This window comes from Myodes glareolus, chromosome 17 (assembly GCF_982192425.1).
Source record: "Myodes glareolus chromosome 17, mMyoGla1.1, whole genome shotgun sequence".
Taxonomy (NCBI): domain Eukaryota; kingdom Metazoa; phylum Chordata; class Mammalia; order Rodentia; family Cricetidae; genus Myodes; species Myodes glareolus.
Genome location: NC_142042.1, coordinates 47,748,070 through 47,770,936, shown reverse-complemented (window position 1 = coordinate 47,770,936; position 22,867 = coordinate 47,748,070). Strand labels below are relative to the sequence as shown.

General features: G+C 47.3%; 1 protein-coding gene across 3 annotated transcripts in view; it reads right to left on the bottom strand.

Moving 5' to 3' along the window:
- Positions 1 to 858: 858 nt before the first annotated feature.
- Eeig2 (EEIG family member 2) overlaps positions 859 to 22,867 on the bottom strand; it is a 60,610-nt gene continuing 38,601 nt past the window's right edge. For 2 of the 3 annotated variants that reach the window (XM_048443538.3, XM_048443537.3), the window contains 7 exons: positions 19,892 to 19,938; positions 17,032 to 17,135; positions 11,978 to 12,073; positions 10,964 to 11,153; positions 10,743 to 10,870; positions 9,506 to 9,575; positions 859 to 5,423 (listed from right to left, as the gene is read on the bottom strand). In XM_048443538.3, coding sequence (XP_048299495.3) covers positions 5,381 to 5,423; positions 9,506 to 9,575; positions 10,743 to 10,870; positions 10,964 to 11,153; positions 11,978 to 12,073; positions 17,032 to 17,135; positions 19,892 to 19,938 — 678 coding nt within the window. In that variant the 3' untranslated portion in view covers positions 859 to 5,380. The remainder of the gene's footprint in view (positions 5,424 to 9,505; positions 9,576 to 10,742; positions 10,871 to 10,963; positions 11,154 to 11,977; positions 12,074 to 17,031; positions 17,136 to 19,891; positions 19,939 to 22,867) is intronic. The other variant, XM_085677810.2, reaches the window with a different exon arrangement.

Below are 22,867 nucleotides of genomic sequence, written 5' to 3'. Positions count from 1 at the left end.
AATCCTCAGCCAGGGCAGAGATATAAGGTTACTGCATCACTCAGAAGTTGTAGCTTAACAGCTGCTGAATAGGAAGGAGCGAGACTTTCACAGTCCACCGCCCGCGGTAAACTGTCCCAGGCAACAGCTAACCAGTTTCCCACGTATTTGGGTTCAGGTGACAGTGAAGACTTCTTTATATCAGCTTTTTAAAGTCCTGCCCAGTTCCCTTTCCCTTTCCCCACAACGTTAGTTGGGAAGTTTCTTTGACTATAGCCTACCAGTGGTGGGTGGCTGCTGTCTGTGTGGTTCATATTTGAACCTGATTTCACTTTCATTGGGAATAGCTACTGGTTACTCATGAACCCTGCTCAATGAAAGAGACAGGGTAACCATATCCTAGGAAGAGTCCTATTGGCTGAAGGGTATCTGTAGTTACTGGGGGCACTTGGGGGCACTTGGCTAACTTTTGCCTAGAGTCTGGCTGCAGTACAGGCTACAGACGATCAGCAAGGCCCTCCTAGAGTAGAAGAGACCTTCCAAGGCTGTGAACCTCAGTCCGAGGGCTCAGAGGAAACAGTAATTATCTGTAGCCCAAGCTGTCTTGGAACTCAATAGTAGCCCAGGCTGTCGTCACACCCATGGTGATTCGCCCTGCCTTCTGAGTGCTGGGATTTCAGGCATGGGCCGCCATACCTGGCTTTCCAATGTTTTACAAGATAAAGGGTTGGGGAGATGGCTCAGTGGTCGAGGATCTGATTCTGTCCCTAGGGCTTTCAAGTCTTCCGGCCTTCACAAGTGCCACACTGACATGTGAACCCCACACACGTAGATGAAAATAACAAAAATAAAATCTTAAAAAAAGATTAAGAACATCTAGACTTTTGAGATACTGCTTTTTATTGAACATGTATAAGATCCACTTTTACATTATTACAAACATTTTACAAACAAAAGTTTATTTTGTTATAAAACATTTCCTGGATTTTATCACTGTATAGTTAAAACATAAGACATAAAATATATAAACATGAAGGTCATTCTCCAAGTATTAGAACAGAATACTGACGGAATCACTTCATTTTCTTTTTTCAGCGCTGAGGACCAATCCCAGGTCTTGTACATGCTGGAACGTTCCTTACTGCTGAGCTGTTCCTCAGTTACTAATAACGCTTTTCATAAACAGTCTGTGTAAACTCCAAATGACTGAAATAATATAGAGGAAGGTAACCCTCAAGACAGATTGTCAAAATTCATCAAATTCTTCTATAGTCTGTCTTTCCTTACACTGAATTTGGCCAATGAACATTGGTGAAAGAGTTAGATAAGTCAGATAAACAGACACATTGGAAAATACAGAACACATTGCAAATCAAAATTTTTATCAGCTTTGTCTTGTGGGGAGACTACCCATAACCATTTAAAACAGTTGGTGTAAATGTTTTCTGATGAAGGGAATACAGCCTCATTTCCAGGGCAGTCCTGACTTAGGCTGACTACAGGAGTATCTCAGCCTCATAGCCCATCTGCTAGCATCATGCACAGCACCTAGCTAAGCCAATACGCACAGCGACCCAATGCAGACCCAGCTACCCTACTCGGTTATATTCAGAAGACGTACCATCTAAGAGAACTGGATTTCTGAAATGCTTGCATGAAAGACCTGTAGAGAAAGCAATACAATCCCGTCATATGAGCTCACTGTGTCTCTCAGAGATTTGTGCTAAACGCGGGAGCCTAAGGGTTCGGAAATGCTTCGGCGAAATAGTTAATGAAACTGTCAGTTCATGCTTCAAAAGTGGTTTATTTAACATGGAAATATGAGAATCTGGAGTTGCTTCTCCTGTCTCAGCCTCCCAAGTGCTGGGATTTCAGTTGTGAGACTGGATTTGTATGCATTTTGGAGACTAGTTGAAGATTTTTTTCCCCCTTCTAATAACAAAGGAAGTTAAGTGGTCAACTTCTGTGGCTCACAGTTTTACACAAAAAGAACAACAACAAACTAAAAACACAAAAACATGTAGAAAAGAATCTAGTTTGGATATTATTCTCATGGCTTTATGCTGGAATGAGATGGTGGCATTTAGGGTTGTTGGTCAAGACTTTAATAGCAAAAGTGTTAATCTACACTAGTTGTCTGTCCTCAGGAGCCTTGAATGCCACCACCAAAGGGAGCTCACATTCAAGTGTAAACTGATGGTTCAGGGCCTCCTCTGCCTTTTCCTAAGCTTCACATCCTATATGGGCTTGTCGCCATTGGCCTTGGCATCAGCCTGCGGCAGGAGGCACTCTCCTGACTGGCCCGTGCATTCTTCTGAACAAGGTATTTTAGATGCTCTCTTCTGGTCATGAACACTAGCTTTAAAGAGTGCGGGTGGTCTTTTCTCTAGGACGGAAGAAGAACACAGTTCATACCTAAACATTCTCCAAGGTTGGACTTGAAATTTTGGCCTAAATATTAAAAGAATAACTTGGTAAGCCTCTACTTTCCCAAGTCTATTGTCTTCTAAGCTCAAAGCAGAATGAAAAGTAGACTTGGTACCTAGCCTCGTGTCTGAGAGACTGACAACAGATGCCCTGCAGGAAGTAAGGGTTAGGAGAGCACCCAAGCATCCATCCCTTCACCCCTCCGAAAGGGCTGCACTGAAATGTGAATGCAGTTCACACTCTGGAGCACGAGGGAAGGAGACTTCGGATTTCTGCCGCCTATAGCATCACAGCCAGTCTTTCCCCTTCCTACTCAATGCTGCTACTTACTAAGTGATTTTTTTTTATTATGTAATGATATATAGGTCAAGATTATTTAGTAGCTGCTAAAAGAAAAAAAGGCTTTTTTTTTTTTTTACAGTTTTCAAGATCTCTTCACATTTTCATTTTTCCTTTTTGAGACAGGGCATCCTACAGTCTAGTTTGACCCCTAGCTCTCTATGGAGTCAAGAATGTCCTTAAGCATCTGATCCTCCTGCCTCCACCTCCCAAGTGCTGGGGTTACAGGCGTGCACCACCACGCTTGGTTATGTACTGGGGACTGAACCCAGGGCTTTGTGTGGTCCAGGCAAACACTCTACCGACTGAAAAGGATTCTGTATCATTTAAAATACCAAGACCTAATCTTGTACAAAGTCAGAGGGCCCAGAGCAGCCAGGCTAAGTAAGGCAGCGACTCTGCCCTGATTTCAGCACCTTGTATGTGTCTGATGAGAGGCTTCGGTGAGCCATGCTCACAATCCAGTGTTATTAACTGCCATCTTTAGGATCCGAAATCATTTGCAGAAGTGCCAATAAAAATATAGCCTAGAAATCATATTTTAAAATAGAAAAGTATGCTTTTAAAATTGTCAGAATAAACATCTCTAAATAATATTAGTGAAAACGTCCTTTGATCTTTTTGTAGCGTACAGTGGATGTGCCCCCTTGAGAAGCATGTCCTCACCTATGCAGATGGCATCTTCCCTGGGAAAGATGTCCGTGTCAATGCCCCAACCTCCAAACATGTCCTAGCATAATTTAGAAAATCCTCTCTCAGTATTCACAACATTCTAAAATGGGGTGTCATCTGCTTAAACACATCAGCATCTATTTGTAACATCGGTTTTGGATTAATGTAGACTACCTAATTCTTGCGATATTAAAATGCAAATTCTAACACGAACAATTCCACTTTTTTCCAAACTTCCCAATCTGGATATTCAAACATAACTCTATTACTTTGTCAACACAAAAGGATCTTGGTCACAGTAAGCCTGTGCTGACCTACTGTGTGCTCAGACATGATTGTGAAGGTGGGGAAGGGGCATTGCTGGCTCTGTACCACCTCATGCCTCTCTTCAGCGAAGGGAAGTTTAGTTCTTTCTACACGGGTACTGTCAAAAATCAGAAACACCACAGCTGTGTGCTGTGCTGGTAACATGGATCCAGACTAGATATTTGCACCCTAAAAGCTGTAGTAGAGGTATGTTACAGTCTACGCTGGTTTCACACAGCTCAGCTCTGACACAGCAAAGAAAACAGTCTCTGGTCAAAGAGGCTAAAATAGGAACGTGCCAGTCTCGTGGCGACAGTGAAATCCAGCAGCCGCTCAGACGTCTGTCCATTAGCATGGCATGGGGAGTGTCAGTTCACATAAGACTGAGCATCTCAGTCTTCCTTTTGACTGCTGAGCCCAGCAAGTCTCAGCACTGGATGGATCATAATCGAGTTTTTCTCCTAGCTTGCCTTCGGTAGCCTAACATCCTGATCTTTAGTAAGCTCACCTTGACTCTTACAGGGAGCGGCTGGGGCTTTTGCAGCCCATCTGATAGTAACGGCAAGGGACAATATACACCGCAGAGGCACAGGCTCAGCGCTCCTTCCGTCCAGCTGTCTCAGACTTGGGCACACTTGCCCTTTGACTTACGTCGGAAACATTTAGAAATATGAAGTACTTAAAGTGTTTAAGTCCCAAAGCACAGACACCCACCTTCTGTCAATTACTGTGTAAAGGCGTTAATACGCTTAGGACCATGCTATAGGTAGTGGGACATGGAAGATTTACTTAATAGGAATTACAGTTATTTGGATAGCATTTTGATAGTTATTTTGATAGTTTAAACTGACCTCCCACACTGTCTCTTAAATGTAAAATTTAGACACAGCCCAGAGCTGTTGAGCGCCCCTGCCTTGGATTTTTGTGTTGGGACACCAAAATCACACTCAGATGTGCCCAGTGCCACCCTCCTCGGGGTGCCTCGAAAGGACAAGCAGATGGCCAGCGGGGTGACCCTAACAGGCAAATGTCCCAAGTTTCTTCCCTTCCTTGCTCTGCCCCACCCCCACGTTCTGTAAAACTTGAAAACAGAAAGCAAAACCCTTCAACTGTTGTAAATCATGCAATTAAAGTTGATTACTTAAAAATTTGAAAAAAAAAAAGTACAAGCAGAAGGGGTGCTGAGGCAGGCCAGGCCTTTACCCTCCATTCCCATGCTCCCTCAGTGGGCGAAGGCGCGGTACGGATGCTGGGGGGTGCTCTGCTTCGAGAAGGGTGGGCGATGGCTCCAGACCGATGCTGGGGGGGGGTGCTCTGCTTCGAGAAGGGTGGGCGCTCTGAGAAGGGTGGGCGATGGCTGCGGATAGACGTTGGGGAGTGCTCTGCTCGGAGGAGGGTGGGCGATGGCTCCCAACGGATGCTGGGGGGTGCTCTGCTCCGAGAAGGGTGGGCGAGTGGCTTGGTACGGATGCTGGGGGGTGCTCTGAGAAGGAGCCAGCGCTGCTTTCCTCTGCACGGATGAACTTCGCTTTGAAAATGAATTCATTGCTTTTCTCACATGCTTGACTAAAACACCTTGAAACACCTGGTGTCCACAGCTCACGTCCCCAGGGAAGCGTCTGTCCACCGGTGAGTCTGTCCACGGCCCGCATCCCCTCTAGCGTTTGATCACTACCTGCTCATAGGCTCCAGATCCTACCCTGAAACAGCAGCGAGGGAATACTTTCAGAACTTGAACTGTAGAGGTACCGACTTAGGATTACATTTTCCCCCCAGGTACACCAGGTGGTTTCCCCCCATCTCTTTCTGTCCCTCCCTCCTTCCCCCTTCTTTCTTTTTGAGACAGAATTTCTCCATGTAGCCCTGGCTGTCCTGGAAGACCAGGCTGGCCTTGAACTCAGACAGAGATCCACCTGCCACCACCTCCTGAGAGTTGACTTGAAAGGGATGTGGCATCACTATCTGGTTCCAGGCGGTTTTCTACTGAGTTTGTTTCTACAAGGGTTAAAGTTTTCACATACATAGACACACAGACAACCCTAAAATCAGTCTCAGCTAGGGCAGTGCGTAGGGTTTTCCACGGAGTTAATGATGAGAGTCTTTGGTGATAAGACTGTACGTTTTAACTTTCTAGAAAGTGTAAAGTGTTTTCTCTCTCTCTTTCTCCCCCTCTTGCGACCTCTCCTCTCTCCATTTCTCACCTTTTCTCTCTCTTTCTCTCCCTTTATCCTTCCCTCCTTCCTTCCCTCCCTCCCTTCCTCCCTTTCTTCTTCTTCTTCTTTTTGGTTTTTCAAGACAGGGTTTCTTTGTAGTTTTGGAGCCTGTCCTGGCACTCACTCTGTAGACCAGGCTAGCCTTGAACTCACAGACCTCTGCCTTCCAAGCCATGGGATTAAAGGCGTGTGCCACCACTGTCCGGGGCCTCTTTCTTCAGACAGGGTTTCAAGTAGCCTAGGCTGTTCTATACCTCTCTATGTGGCCGCGGATGGCTTTGAAGTTCACTTGTTCTTGTCTCGACCCGAAAGTGCTGGGATGATGAGCGACAGGGCTCAGGATCCCTTTAGTCGAGGTGCAGTGGCTTTATATACGGCCAGCACTGTGAACCCCGTGTGTGCTGGAGACTGAGAGGGAAAGTGTTCTTGAAGAAGGGTTTATTTCTCCACAGCGTGGTGTAGAAGACCGTGCCTGTCCCCAGCTCCATCCATTCCCTACAGCTCGGTGTAGAAGACGGTGCCTGTCCCCAGCTCCATCCATTCCCTACAGCGCGGTGTAGAAGACCGTGCCTGTCCCCAGCTCCATCCATTCCCTACAGCGCGGTGTAGAAGACCATGCCTGTCCCCAGCTCCATCTATTCTCCTCTGCATAGCTCAGCTGGAGGCTGTCTCCTCAACTCCCCTGTGGGTAGGTGTGGCCGTGTGACTAAGTTTTCCAACAGGAAACACAAATGAAGAGATATAGTAACTTCTGTCTCTCTAGCATACACGAAATTCTTACTCTGGGTTGGTAGCTACCCCCTTCTCCCCCAGTCCAGGAAGGTGAAATAAGTGTTTCACTTTTGGGGGACAAAGTTGCATCGTTGGCCTGGCCATTGCATTCGTGGGTTTCTGTGCTACGGCCTTTTCTGTAATATGTCAGGTATGAACTGACCTCTAAGAATGAAATGTACTGGAAAACTTAATTCGCAAGCTTTGTGAATGAAACCATCCTGAGACAGCCTATTTAAGCCACGGCCTCACCCACAGAGACTTTCTGTGACTGTTGTTAGGACTTGGTTCTGTGAAGTCAAGGACGGAGCATGCAGCCGCCTGCTGTTGTTTCTTGATTTGGCAGAGGAAGGATTCTCACTAAGTCTTTTAGACGGTAGCTAGCTTTAAGCTTTAGAGTGGGCCCTAAGTCTCCCTTTTTCCGGAAGCATCTTGGGTGATCAGGAGAACTCTAGTCGCGGTGCTGCATGGAGGTGAGGGGCTCACTGCTGAAAGTCATCGGTACGTACCTATTTCCTCATTTGTCAAGGTATCAGCAACCTCTTCCCCTACACCCAATGCTTCACTCTGAGTATAGAGTTTAAACAATCCTGGAAGCAACCACTGTGGCTGCTGGACTCATCCCTTAGAGGCCTTATATGAGGTGTTTGTGGTATGCCTTTTTCCTCTAGTATAACATGATTATCCCTTTCCTTCCCATCACCCAGCAGGGATTACCCTAGCACTGTAGTCATGGCAACGGAATAAGCCAATACAGTGACAATAAGGTCTACAGGAATGGGAATACAGTTGAGCTTTAAATACTTAATTTGTAGAAGGAAGGGAGGAGGGTAACAAGACTGTCACCTGGGATTCCATTGACCATTCCCTCCTCCATGTGCTCATGGAAGACGCTAGAGTATATAGGGGTTGGGGGCTAACTGAAGTTGGGCTTCTTGGGGGCTGTCAGCCATGACGGAGTACATTGCCTTGGCAATGCAGCCGTTATGAGTCACCCTGGCTTTTGTAAAGCCCGGAAAGCTCACTGGCTCAACCAAATGGGTAGAACTGTCAGTTTGTTCTGTTGTTGGGGCTGTATCTTCGCTTACAGAAGAGAAGAACCGGCATTTGAATGTCAGAATACGAGGAGGAAGCATGTATGTGTGGGAAGTAATGGCTGGAGAATTTCAAATCTGGGAAACCTATACGCATAGATATCCAAGAAGTGCAGTGAAGCCGAAACGGAATAAACACAGAGCAACACACCCAGCAACATCTCACACCAGCTTCTAAGAAACCAGTGACAAAGGGAAAATCTTTCTGGGTGTGGTGGCACGCGCCTTCATTCCTAGCACTCAGGAGGCAGCGGCAGGTGGGTCTTTGTGAGTCGGAGGCTATTCTGGTCTACAGAGTGAGTTCCAGGCCAGTCAGGGCTATACATTGAGACCCTACCAAACCAAACCAAACAAAACAGAAACAAATAAACAAAACCCTCTTTAAAAACATCCAGATAGGGGCTGGAGAGATGGCTCTGGAGTTAAGAGCCATTCCTGCTCTTCCAGAGGACCTAGGTTTGGTTTCCAGCATCTACATTGGGTGTCTCATAACTGTCTGTAACTCTGCTTTGGGATATCCAATGCTCTCTTCTGGCCTCTGTGGATTACTCCCTACCCTGCACATGGCATAGATACACACAGACACACACACACATGAAAAAAATCTTTAAAACAGCCCGATAAACAAATTACATAGAGAAAATTAAAAATGGAAACGGAAGCAGACTTCTGGTTTGAAAAAAGCGAAAAGTCCTTAAGGTCAAGAAAGGTTGCTAACAACCTTTGCTAAGGTTGCTGCGTGGGTGTGTCCAGCGCTCACACAGATGAGGGCACTGGCTGGAAACGCTTGCTTTATCCTGTCTAAAATAGCAGACAAAATTCTGTTCTAGATATTCTTTTTATGTTAGCAATTGTCAAGTGCTCTATTTGTCCCATATATTTAAATAAAGTAACCAACTATCATAGACTATAATGGGGAAGACACCCAGAAAAGGAAAGAGTGTCTCAGTAGTAACCGGCTCTTCTCAGGGGGCGGAAGCGTTTGTCTTACTTCAGCCTCAGCATAACGAAAACTGCAGCCTTCCTCCTTTACTTGCGAATGTTCTTCCGCTGAGCCCAGGCTGTCATCAGACTCGCAAAGTAGCCGGGGATGACCCTGAACTCCTGAACTTTCTGCTTTCACTTCCACGTACTGGGATTACAGGAGTGAGCCACCACACGTGTTTATATTGCACTGGGATTACAGGAGTGAGCCACCACACGTGTTTCTATTGCACTGGGATTACAGGAGTGAGCCACCACACGTGTTTATATTGCACTGGGATTACAGGAGTGAGCCTCCACACGTGTTTATATTGCACTGGGATTACAGGAGTGAGCCTCCACACGTGTTTATATTGCACTGGGATTACAGGAGTGAGCCACCACACGTGTTTATATTGCACTGGGATTACAGGAGTGAGCCACCACACGTGTTTATAGTGCACTGGGATTACAGGAGTGAGCCACCACACGTGTTTATATTGCACTGGGATTACAGGAGTGAGCCACCACATGTGTTTATATTGCACTGGGATTACAGGAGTGAGCCACCACACGTGTTTATATTGCACTGGGATTACAGGAGTGAGCCACCACACGTGTTTCTATTGCTCTTGCAGCTGAATCGAGGCTCCGCTCTTGCGAGGCTCTTCCACACCGAGCTACGTGTCCTCTCCTCATGGATCACTGTGTTTTGGCAGAGTGTTATGGGGGGTGACATACCTGTTTGGAAGGTGATGGCTGCCAAAGGTTGTGCTTCCTCCAGGCCCCACAAATAACCTGAGTCCTTCTTCTGCAACACATATATTGCAAAGCTTGTTAAGCATACAGTTCTCCGAAGACTGCCAGAAAGCACACGTACGGTAGAAATCCACATTTTGCACTGACTGAAGGTATCAAAGCCCCAAGAGAGCTTACAGCCCCTTCTCACCAACTTCCCCAAAGCTCTTTTTCTTTGAACGGGAGTGACAGAGTGACAGCTTTCTCTGCATTTTCATGCGGTTTAATTGTTTCTATGTCCAGCCAGTTCCACAACCCAACACTCCACTGCTACGCGCTCTCTACTTCACCAGCCTGCGTAGTTGCACCTTTCAAGCTGGTGGCGGATAAATTCTCCGTTTCTGCAGGAGATCTGCCGAGAGACTGCAGGATTCTATTCTCCCCTGTCTCAGGACCACCACCGCAGCCTTCCAAACTGGGTCAGAAAGTGCCATATACAGACACAAAAGCTTTCTTTAAAATTGAGCTCTGCTCCCCTCCCCCACCCCAGCTGTGGGGACTGAGCCCGGGGCCTCCTACCCCCCAGAAATCTGCTGTACTACTGAACCATGCCCCCTCCAGCTGATGTCTTCACTACAGTTTGTCCTTTGTCCAGTGTCACCGGCCTTTGTCAGAGACAAGCTACAAAGCTCTCTTTGCTTTGACAGACACGGGGTTGACTTTACACACATGCAGTGGTATCTGTTCTCCACCTGGACCGCGTGCGCTGACACAGGTGTGTGCCACATCTGTTCTCCACCCCGACAACGCACGCGGGCACAGCTGTGTGCCACATCTGTTCTCCACCCTGACAGCACACGCGGGCACAGCTGTGTGCCACATCTGTTCTCCACCCTGACAGAGCATGCAGGCACAGCTGTGGACCACATCTGTTCTCCACCCTGACGGCGGCGTGCGCTGACACAACTGTGGACCACATCTGCTCACCCCGACCGCATCCGGGGATACAGCTGTGGGCCACATCTGTTCTCCACCCCGAGGGCGAGCGCAGACACAACTGTGGACCGCATCTGTTCTCCACCCCGACCGCATCCGGGGATACAGCTGTGGACCACATCTGTTCTCCACCCCGAGCGCGTGTGCCGACACAGCTGTGGGCCACATCTGTTCTCCACCCCGAGCACGAGCGCCGACACAGCTGTGGGCCACGTCACTCGTACGCCTCTGTTTCCCCACACACCTTCGGCGCTGGAGTCGAGACTGAAGTCTTGACTTTGCAGGATCTTCTCCACAATGTCATCAGCATCCACTCTGGTGTCATCAACCCGCTTCAGCTGAGATTCAACAGAATCCTGCTTCACTGGGCATCTTTGAAAAGAAGCACAGTTGTTTCCACCTTCCGTATTGATTACGTTATGAAAATAAAGGCATTTTAAACAGAGTCACCACGTGGGAGGGTACCTGGAGGCTTTCTCAGAAGCGTCTTCTTCTTTATCGGCTGGGTCAAGAGTCGGTTCAGCTGTGGTTTGCTCAGTTTCGTCACATGGCTCCAGGATGCTTTCAACCCCTGTTGATGTGCTGCCCACTGAGGTATTTCTTCTGTGGCAGAACTCGGAGAAACTGGACGACCGGGAGTGACCCGTGCTATACCCTGCCGGAGGGCAAACCACTGTGAATACATCAACACTATCAGACACACTCAGTCTAACTTTTTCTTTCTGTGTGTGTACACATGTTGGTATGGGTGCACATAGATGTGTGTGTAGATGCACATGCGTGTGCAGATGCACGTGTGTGAGTGTGTGTATGAAGGCCAGTGGCTGATGGGGTATTCTCTGTCACTGGCCATCTTATTTTTGAGACAGGATCTCTCATGGAGCTTAGAACTTGCTGGCTTGGCTACAGTGGTTCCCGAAATCCTTCTGTCTCTCTCTTTCCAGTGCTTGGATTACAGGCATGGACTGTCGTGTCTGACTTCCATGTGAGTGCTGGTGACTGAACTCAGGTTCCCATGCTTGTGTGACAAGCACTTTACTGAACCATCTGTCATCTCTGAGATGCAGTTTCTTTATCCTGCACCACAGTAGTTTCAAGTTCATTATTAAATTTTATCTTGTTTGAAGACAGGCACCTGCTATCCAGCAAGCAGAGGCTGGCCTTAAACTTGCCATCCTTCTCTCTCCCAGTCTCTCCATCGCTAGGCTAACAGGTGTGTACTACCACACCTGGCTTCAAGTCCCTTTAGAACAGTGGTTCTCAACCTGTGGGCTGCAACCCCTCTGGTAAACATCTATCTCCAAAAAATATTTACATTATGGTTCATAACAGTAGCAAAATTACACTTATGTAGCAACAAAAGTTTTATGGTTGGGTTCACCCAACATGAGGAACTATATTAAAGGGTCACAGCGTCAGGAAGGTTGAGAACCACGGCCCCAGAACAACAAGGAGTGGAATCCCACTGTGGGCCACTACCTGATACTTTGGACTGCTGGCTTGCATAGCTTGATGTTCTAGAATGTCCCCAGGCACCAAGTTCATCTGGAACAGAGGCACTCTTTGCTGAAAGATCTGCAACAAGTCACGTGATGTTATTATTACCACCAAGTCAATGTCCAATTTGTATTCTAACCTGCAGATTTTTATTACTTCGCAAGTTTATAACCAAGGAAAATGAATTATAAAGTGATAGCTTCCTTCAAGTTGGCACAATGAAAACAAGCACATCGCAAGAAATAAAAGAATACCTGAATACCTCAGTTCACTGCAAAGTTAGGTTCTTTCATAATGTTTATTAGCAGTGTGTCTTAAAGCCATTAGTTGTGTGTGTGTGTGTGTGTTCAACATTTCTCTAAAAACTCAGTCTTATTCTTGCAAATTCTCATGAAACTGATGGATTTTGGTGTTTTTATTCTCATCTATGTATGTATATTTGTATGTATGTGTGTATATATATATATATATATATATATATATATGTATGTATCTGACAGAGTCTCATATAACTCTCTCTCTCTCTCTCTCTCTCTCTCTCTCTCTCTGACCAGGTCTCATATAACCCCAGCTATCCTTAGACCCACACAGTAGCTGAGGCTGACCTTCAACTCCTGACCCTCCTCCCTTGATGTCCCAAGTGCTGGGATTACAGGTGTGCACCACCATGTCCTGCCACGTTAGTGTTTTTTGTTTTGTTTTTAGGTGATACTGGGGAGATCTTACATCTTCAGAATTCATCAGTAGTGAACTAAAGGTACCTTAGTGCTCCAATGGCAGCCTTCCTAGTGCTAGTCTATACAGGGGGGCAATGCTGCAACTTATCAACACAACACAGAGTGTACTACCCAGGATGACAGTTCTTAAGAAACTGGTCTCAAGGCTGGAGATGGCGCAGCTGCTTAGAGCACTGGCTGCTCTTCCAGAGAACTCGGGTTCAGTTCCCAGCGTCCACATGGCAGCTCACTACCACCTGTAACTCCAATTCCAGGGGGGAACCAATATCCTTTTCTGGCTTCTATAGGCACTGCATGCATATGATGTGTGGATATACACACAAGCAAAACACCCACACACTAAAAAATAGAATAAATAAAAATTCAGAAAAAGTAAAAAAAAACCCATGATAATAGTACATAGTTTGAAAGTAAATAGACAAAAGCAGTCTCAACACTGTTTCTAGTAGCCCCCAATCACGTTCGTTGTCTAGATAACAATTATGTATTTGTAGACCCGGTCAAGCTCCACAGATGGCAGACCTGTGACTGCTTAGCATCAGAGTAAAACGCTTGGAAACCGGAACTGTCATTAACTTAGAAGGGAAGCAGCGGAGTGAGCTACCACAGCGGTTCTCAAGTGAGACAGATGGTGCGCAGTCCGGCCAGCAGATGCGGCCAAACAAGCCGGCCCCTGGTCCTCTGCAAAGACTTACCATGTCCGGGCAGACTGCAAGGGTCCCGTGGATCTACAGCAGCCCTAAACCCAAAGGCTAGCTCCAACAAAATCCTCCATAGCAGACAGTTCATAGAGATTCCTGTACACACCAAAGTCTACCCCAGTGTTTGGCTCAGATCTCAGCCATTTGTCCTCTAGTTTCCAAAACGCATTCAATCCGTATACAAGTTTATTAACCTCTTATCAAATCAGTTGTCTGTGGTATAGATTAAACTGAGGCACTGGACACATGTTCAAAATTCAGAGATAGAAGCAAATGTGTCTGGCATTAACCAGAAGAAGGTATTAAGGGCTCCAAAGACCCATGCATCTAATTCTACATGGGAGGAGACCTCGGAGAGGAGGCTAGCCCAGGAACTTTCAGCTCGCTGAGGAGGGAAGGGCACAGGGCACAACAGGCCTGGAGAGCGGCAAATGGTTTGGTGAAGTGGGCACACAGAGCAGCGGGGAGATGACCGACAGGAAAAGAGGCCGTCGGCGAGCACAGGGCAGCCGATGAAGACCGTTCGGTGAGCGGAATGAAAGACATACTTGAATGACTTGAAGCCTGCGTGCCACTGCAGGCTACGTTCTGTGAAGATCACCTCTGTAAAGGGAGAAGCAGGTTGGGGTGGAGAGTGAAGGTCTTTAGAGCAAGCCAGCTGGGAGTGAGCGATGGCGGGATCCAGCTACCGAGCAGAATGTGTGTCAGGATGCCTGAGCAGGAGGAGGAAGAGTCAGGCAAATCTGCACCGAGCCTGTGACACTGGCAGGCAATGCTCATCACATTCTGACCGTCCCTGGTCTATGTATAAAGACTCGATCACAAAGGACCCACAGTCTGGCTGGGGAGAAAGATGAGCCTGAAGTGGACCTTCCCCCAAACATTTGGAAACACATATTCGTGAGTGGAAAGTATTTAACGTACTTTATACAATCACATCATATTTATGAGACAGTTAAATCCAGGGGCGTAGAGGACATTGCCCAGGAAACAAAGTAGAGGGGACCAATCCCTGTGGAACAGCAACGATGGAGAGGAGGTGGGGGTGTTCTTATGCCCAGTTTATGTTTTCTGAGGACTGGGGACTGAACCCTGGCCTCAAGCACACAGACAAATGCTCTACCCCACAGCTACAGCGCTGCCACTTTAAGGAATTTTCTCTTTAATTTTTGTTATTGAGAATTTCATGCATGCACAAAATGTTCTGATCAACCTCACCGTCTATTCTTTCCTCTCCAATTCCTCTTGTATTTTTCTATCACTTTTCCCACCAACTTAACATACTTAACATACTCTGTTCTGAAACCCACTGAATCCCTTTGATGCTTGCTCTATGTGCATGAGTGTAGAACCATCTACGGGAGCATGGGTAGCCTCCGAGCGGCCACACCCCTGAAGAAACTTCCTCTCCCTCTGCCAGTAGGCAGCAACTATTAATGGATTCTGGGCTTTAAAAAATTCATTACATTTATTCATTTACTTATTTAATTGTGTGTGTGTATGTGCACCACACACATGGAGGCCAGGCCAGCTGACAACTAGCTAACTAGCTAAAGGCAAACATCTGCTCCCACCAGGGGATCCTAGGGGTTGAACTTGGGTCATCAGGATTGGCGACAGGCATCTTTACTCACTGAGCCATCTTCCTTGCTCAAGAAGCAAGGAGCAAGAAGAGCAAAGGTGCCGAAGGTAGGAGACAAAGGAAGGGAAGACGCCAAGAAAGAACTGATTTAGTGGCTGAGTCAAATGAGAATGGGAAAAAGGGCCACAGGATCTGGCGATCTGTAGACATCAAGACAGGACACAAACTACACTGTAAACGAGTTTACCAATGGACGGGCAGCGGGATGGCTAGCTCTCACTGTAAGTCTGACTGGACCAGGAGTCACCTAAGGGCATGTCTGTGAGGGGGTTTCCAGAAAGGCTTAACTGTGGAGTGAAAACCCACTCCGACTGTGAGCCGAGCCCGAGCTGAGGTCCTGGACCGAACAGCAAAGGGAAAGAGGAAACCAGCATTTATCTTTCTGTTTCCTGACTGGGGTGCAATGTGACCAGACACCCCCTTCTCACCGTGACTTCCCCACAGCAACAGACTGCACCCCCTGGAACCGTGAGTCCAAGCACCCTTCACGTTCTTTTATCACAGTAATGAATCCAAGCAGTATTGGTTTCTCGAAGTTCGTCTACATAACTGGGATGTATGCGTCAAATGCGCACTCTCTTGATGATACGTCTCCATGTCTGTCTGCCTTCTTGCCTGTCTGTCTATTTATCTAACAACGAACTGCTGGAGTCTAGAGGACAACAGAAGACAGAGAAGATGGATATATTCCTATTATAAGGACAATAAGGCCTACTTTATATTTTCTCAGTATAGCCAACAGCTCAGGATATTTAAGGGCTGAGCGAGGAGTTAATGGGAAGATTAACAGTATTCATAAGACTAGCTGATCCTAAATCAAGAAATCCATACCCAAAATTATTTATAAGAAACCCCATCAATGCACATTTGGAAAGGTAGTGTAAATGTTAATTCTAGCGCTTCACCTTTCTTTCCAACAATACACCCTGTTCCTCATGTCCTTTTCCTGCGGCTAGGTTGGCACCTTGCCTACCCTGCTTTTAGCAACCACAGTAGATTCTGCCTCTTCTGGAAGATGTCTAGGGAAATGGGCTCAAAGTGTGCTTGGAATCACCACCACCACCAGCAGAGCTGAACTGGTGTACATTAGAAAGTTCCAGGCACCATCCTGGATTGACCAAATCCAAAACTGGCTGCTGGTGCTAGCGGTATGTTTAAACACCCTCCCCCCCGCCAGGAAAACCCAATGCCCAGTGAGGCTTGAGGAGCAAACCGAAGAGGAAGAAAAGGAGAAGCAGCACCAGAGAGCTGATAGGCGGATGTGCCCGGCATGAAGGAGGAATGGGAAAAACTGGCGGTTCTTGTGTTTGTGAGGAGGAGATGCAGTTAGTGAGAGGCAGCGTTAGCGTAGCATTCAGCCGCCGGTGTTGGTGCACATTCCCTTAGACAGGCAAGTAAGTCCTGGCTCAACCAGCATTCTAGCTGGTCCATTTCAAGTCATGAGTGCATGCATACACAGTTACCTGTGGGTGGGTTGGAGGAACTTTTTAAATTTATTTATTTTTGTGTATGTGTGTGTGTGTGTAGACATGTATGTGCCACAGAATGTGTGTGGAGGTCAGAGGACAACTGGTTCTCTCTCTTTTAAATTATTTATTTTATGTTTATGAGTGTCCTACTTACATGGACACCTTTATGCCAGAAGATGGCACCAGATCCTACTAGAGATGGTTATGAGCCACCAGATGGTCACTGAGAATGGAACTCGGGACCTCTGGAAGAACTATTAAAAGTTAAGCCAGTGCTCTTAACTGCTGAGCCATCTATCTCTCCAGGCCCTGTTCTCTCCTTAAGCTGTGTGGATTCCAAGGATTAAACTCAGGTCATCAGGCTAGGTGGCAAGTACCCTGACCTGCTCAGTCATTCTGCCAGCCCCTCAAGGTTTAAGAATCTATTAGAAAATTAAATAGTATTGTTTTTCAGAAATTAAAGGCTCAGGAAGCTATATACCCATACCTGCTATTCCGAGATGCACTTTGAGAGTCTCTCCACCTTTCCGATCCTCTTCCAAAGACTCCGATTCTCCAGCGATCGGGATTGACATGGATGTGGAGGGAGGTCTGTAAATAGACGGTGTAGGGATCAGATCTTGAATCACGTATGAACTTGAAGGTCTAAACTACGGTTAGACTCACAGTGTGGTCAGTACCTGGCCTTAGTGAGCTGCTTATGAGAGTTAGCCTTCTGAGGATGAAATAAAAACCATTAAATGATACACAAGCGTCTTTTAGAACCCTAAGCACAAATAATAAATGTGGGAGAGATTTTTACATAAAGATCTCATTTTTTATCTATGTACATGTGTGTGCGTGCACACATATGCAGGTGCCTACAGGGACTGAAAGAGGGTGCTGGATCCCATGGAGCTAGAGTTCCAGATGAGTGTGAGCCGCCTGATATGGGTGCTGGGAACTGAACTTTGGTTCTTAACTACTGAGCCATCTCTCCCGCCTGTGGGAAAAGGCTTTTATACAATAAAATAATGGGAACAGAAAAAGCCCTGCCTTGTGGACTTCTGGCTATGAGAGCCCCTGTCTTAAAGCCAAGGCAATCCTTCAATAGTGCCTCTGGGACAAAGCTCAAATTCCAGGCTTGACACCCAAGGTTCTTTACAGTCTGACTTAGACCAACCTCCTTGGTTACCAATAGCTGTATTTTGATTTTGTTGTGATATTATTGGGGTATATTTTTTGAGACATGATCTTGCTCTGTAGCCCTGGTTGGCTTGTAGTCCAGACTGGCCTTGGACTCATGAAGATCCTCCTGCCTCAGTTTTCTGAGTGCTAGGATTCCAGGCTTGTACCACCAGGACCAGCTGAGTTACATGTTTGAAAAACATAAAGAACTTGATTAAAAACCAAAGTAAAACTCCATGGAGTATTTCACAGGAAAACCATATAAAAGATTCACGCAAAGAATGGAGTCTCCAATAACGGTCATAAATCACCAGCGACTGCTTTGAGCTTTCTGCAGGCCTCAAGTCTTAAATGTCAGTGGTCTTTCCTCCCACAGGCGATTGCAGCCACAACACACCTAACGCTACCATGACTCCTGCCCTGCTGTCTCGAAGAACTGGGAGTTATTGCTGAGGGCTCTAGGAGAGCGGCAACTAGCATTCAGACAGAAGAAGCTGACCATGGGACTGTCAGTACAGCAGACTCAGAATTTGAAATCTTAACTAGGCTGCTGCAGTTCCGCTGCCCAGGGTGACATAGTTCAGGGGCTAACCACCGAGGGTCCACTGGGTGCTGGTTCTGTTCTAGTACTCCCCTTGTTCAAAAATGTGTAATAGTCTTTGTCAGGATCTCTTGATATAGCATAATTGCACATTAGAGAGATGGGGATTATTTTAATTTTAAAGTAATGTTCGGAGTCCGTTTAAAATGACCACCTGAAAGGACGACCTTACCTGCTGGATGTTCCACAAATATCCCGTGCACCATAACAGTGCCCTATGTGTGTGCAAATGGTTTCCTCTTCCTGGAACGTCTCTGCGCGCCTTCCACGCTTAGTACATTCTTAGCCATCAGTACACAGCCAGGGCCACCCCCTCAGTGAGGACTTTCTGACTTCCAGCCCTCCACTCTCTGCCCCTGTAATATCTAGTGCCGTGTGCAGGGCTCCCACGCCAACGCGGCAGCCAGCAGAGCAGGGCTCCCACGCCAACACCGCAGCCGGCAGAGCAGGGCTCCCACGCCAACACCGCAGCCAGCAGAGCAGGGCGCGCACCTCTCCCCAGCAGAGCAGGGCGCGCACCTCTCCCCAGCAGAGCAGGGCGCCCACCTCTCCAGAGATATTGAGCTTCGGCTCCACACAGACGTTGCTCTGTCTCAGTCTCCTCATTCGATTCGTAAGGTAAGAGTTTGGACCACACCGAATGTTTCATAAGTTCCCTTTTCAGATGTGGGTTTTGCTGTGTCTTATATCTGAGCTCTGAACTGTTCCTTTTGCGGCCTCTCAGGAGAGAAACATTCACTAATGGAACAGCCACCCACTCCACCTCTTCTGGCCCCGTCCCCATCACCCTCTCTCAGAGTGGCTCTTTTCTACCTTGCATAGTAAGAGCATTTACTGTTCACCTGAAGCCTCTGGAGCCTTTGATCTTATTCAGAGGCATAGTGGAGCCCTTATTCTAATGGCCCACAAGGTGACCAGCTGACCTCACCTCCTATTACCAAGCTCTCCGCTCCCTCTGCTCCTGAGACCTGGGACTCCAGGCAGTTACTTGAGCATGCTGGGAAACGTGCCCCGTCAAGGGTTTGCTCCGTCTTCCCTTCATCTTGAGTACTCTTTCCCGAAATTATCCACGTGACTTGCTTCCTACTTCAGGTCTCTACTCGAATGTCATCTTAAGCAGGGAGCCCTCCCCTGATACTCATACACAACAGCTCTTATGTGGCCCTGCCCCCCTGCAACTCCTCATCAGAGCATCTGCTCCCAGGCTCCTTTGCTGTTCGTCACGACTTGGCTGTTTCTTACACTCTGAGCTCTAAGGTGGTGGAACGCAGTGCCTTTTGCTCACTGAAGGTTAGGATGCGCTCCCACACACTGCGAGGCACCTACTGAGTACCTGCTGAGGAAAACAGCAAGCGAATTCAAACCTCAGCTTGTATAATTTCACCTTCAACCCGAAAACCCAGAGGTGGCAAAGATCCATAACTTGCATCATTTTGGGAGTAGTGAGCTTCCCTGGTAATAGAAAACAGTCGCTTCTGTGCCAGCTAGGTCAGTCTAGCATGAAAGGAGCTGTCTGCCTACAAACTTGCTTCATTTGCATCACAGCTGCAGATAATCCATTTCCTGGTTATCAACTTACGTTTTAAAACATGGGTCACCAGACATCAGCTGCATACTGATCAAAACCTAAACAAAAGAGAAACAAGTGCCACAATTATAAAAGAGTTCTCGAGAAGCCAGCTTTTGCTCGTCTGTATTTCTCCAAGACACCTAGTCAGCCAGCCAGCCTGCCTGCCTCCTTCCTTCCTTCCTTCCTTCCTTCTTTTCTTCCCCATCCCCAACCCGAGACAGGGTTTCGGGTTTCTCTGTATCTTTGGAGTCTGTCCTGGAACTAGCTCTTGTAGACCAGGCTGGTCTCGAACTCACAGCGATCCACCTGCCTCTGCCTCCCAAGTGCTGGGATTAAGGCACATACCACCACCACCACCACTATCACCACCTGACTGACACCTAGTCCTATATTTTCTATCTAGAAAGCATTAAGAAAAATAAATGTTTAATGAGGGTGTGTCCAATATTCAATTACTGTTTTACGTAGACATGGATTAAAAATCATCTTTAATGTTGAAAACTCTGTGGAAAAGATAAGAATAAAAAGTAAGCACTTCCCCAGTACTAATCCTTCTAGCTTTAGCAAGTGTCTGTGTCTGGTTTGTCTGCGTTTACTGCAGACTCCTGTGGGGTGCAAGTATTTAATAACCAGGCCCTTCAGCTCCATAGGCTGATGCTTTATGGGATACGTGCTCAGGACTCTAAAGGGCAGAGAGCTTTTGCCCCAGCTCTGAATCAGCACTAAAGCCTTGCTGTTTCTTCCCGAGATGCTGATAGTCCCTGGCTGCTAAGTAACTTTAAAGAATCCACTACAGGACAATCTCACTTTGTTTTCCTCTGAGAGAGCCTGACCTCGAATTCACTATGTGTCATGGGGTGGTCTTGAACCGAGGACTAAACCCAGGGTTTTGTGTATGCTAGGCAGGCTTCCTACCAACCAGGCAACATTCCCAGCCCCCAAATCACATCCTTATGAGAAAATTCACAATGATAGTGACTTGCAAATATTTTGTTTTGGCTCTTTGAGAAAGTCTCAGCATTCCAGGCTAACCTCAAACTTGCTACGTAGCCAAGGATAACCTTGAACTTACGATCTTCCTGTCTCAGTCCCCGGAGTGCCGGGATTACACACATGCAGCACCACCCTGGTGATTTGGGAACTTCCGTTCCAGATATAAACTATGTGTTTTCGACACGTCATCTCGTTTCATCTTCAGCACTCCCGTGGGAGAGTGACACTCTCAGTATGAGACCACAGAGATCAGGGGATATTTTCTGAATTACATAGCTGGCACAGGGCAGAACCCGGACCACACTCACCGAGTTTATAGTCTTAATGACAAACAGGACACACACGGACACACATGGATTACTGCACACTTTCCAGCTAAGGTTTGACAAGCATCTTCTACGACTTTATTTCATTCATACCTCTTTACCCAGGACCCCCCATGACTGTCCCTTCTTCTGTCATTGCTGTCCTTAAGTCTCAGCTACCCTGTTGTGCTGGTTCTCTGACTACCTCTTCTTTCCTCCCATCTGGTCCCCATCTCTACAGGACAGCACTTGTGACTATCTGATGGTCTCGGGACGGAGAAATTGTGCCGTGAGGCAGAACAGAGACGCGGGGCAGCGATGAGAGGTGGTGGCGTGAGCTCCGTTCTTAAGAAACGCGTATGTTACAGCTGTTCCTTTGTGTGCTGACAAGGACGGCTCACTAAAGGGAGACAAGACTAAGAGCAGACGGTCCAAGGAGAAAGCTCTCTGGTTATGCCTGCGTGGATTCTAGAGGCCAAGAGGAAGGACTGACTTCTCACAGGAAGAGGGTCATGTCATCCCTGTGACCATAGGCAAGACAGCACCATGCACTGCGGGAAGACTGGAGAGACAAGCAGAGGGGTAAGCCCTATGCTGGATGATGAGGGGATGTGAGTCTCATGAACTCTGTCTTTTCAGTGAAGGAGAAGCTTAGCTGGGGTGAAACACGGGGTGTGACCTACATTGGGAAAAAATGTATGGCAGGATGGCGAATATCGAAACTGGGATGGGGGCAGAGGGTGGCCGCCAGCTGGAGGTGAGCCCGATTCCAGAAGTGCCCACTCGTCTGTGTGATTCCAGACGTGCCCGCTCGTCTATGTGATTCCAGACGTGCCCACTCGTCGGTGTGCCCTCCAGTAGTGCCCCGCTCGGGACACAGACTCGAGGAGGGCACACAGGCAAACCAAGCAGCGCTGGAGGTCTTCAGGGACAGCCACAGGCAAAGGAACCCGGAGCAGTAATTCAAGCAGGACAATCATGACTTCTGCACTCTAAGCTAGTAAGGGGGAAGTGGAAGCAAGTGAGGCCTGGCAGCTCATGAGAAAGGAAGGGTTCGGGGTGAAGACAGCTGTGTGAGACAACCAAGAGGGCTGGGAACGCAGGAGATGGTGGTGGGAGGAGGGGCAACTGCTTAAAATTAAAAAGCTTGTCCCAAAGAAGAGGACACACATGCACGTACACACACACTCTCTCACACACATGTATGCACACACGCATGCCAAAGCAGTGTTATTCAGAGATGGGTTATTTGTTTCTTAAAGTAAGAAATATACAATGAACAGTACAGTCGGTGGGTTTTGAAAATGGGGAAGAGCGGGCATGATAATGTGAAAAAGCCTCCATGTTGGCCTCAGCTCCGTCACTCACTGCTTCTCTTACAGAAGGCACCTAACCTCCTGAGGCTCACTTTCTCCATTATAAAACAGGGATGAAAACTGTTCCCCATCTGTGGTGGTTTGAATAGGAATGGCCCCTATAGACTCATGTGTTTGAATGCTTGGCCCATAGGGAGTGGCAGTATTGGGTGTGGCCTTGTTGGACTAGGGAGTGTGTCACTGTGAAGGCAGGCTTTGAGGCCTTATAAGCTCAAGTCTGGCCAGTGTGACAGTCTCCTTTTGCTGCCTGCGGATCAAGATGTGGAACTCTTGGCAACTTCTCCAGCACCTTGTCTGCCTGCACACTGCCA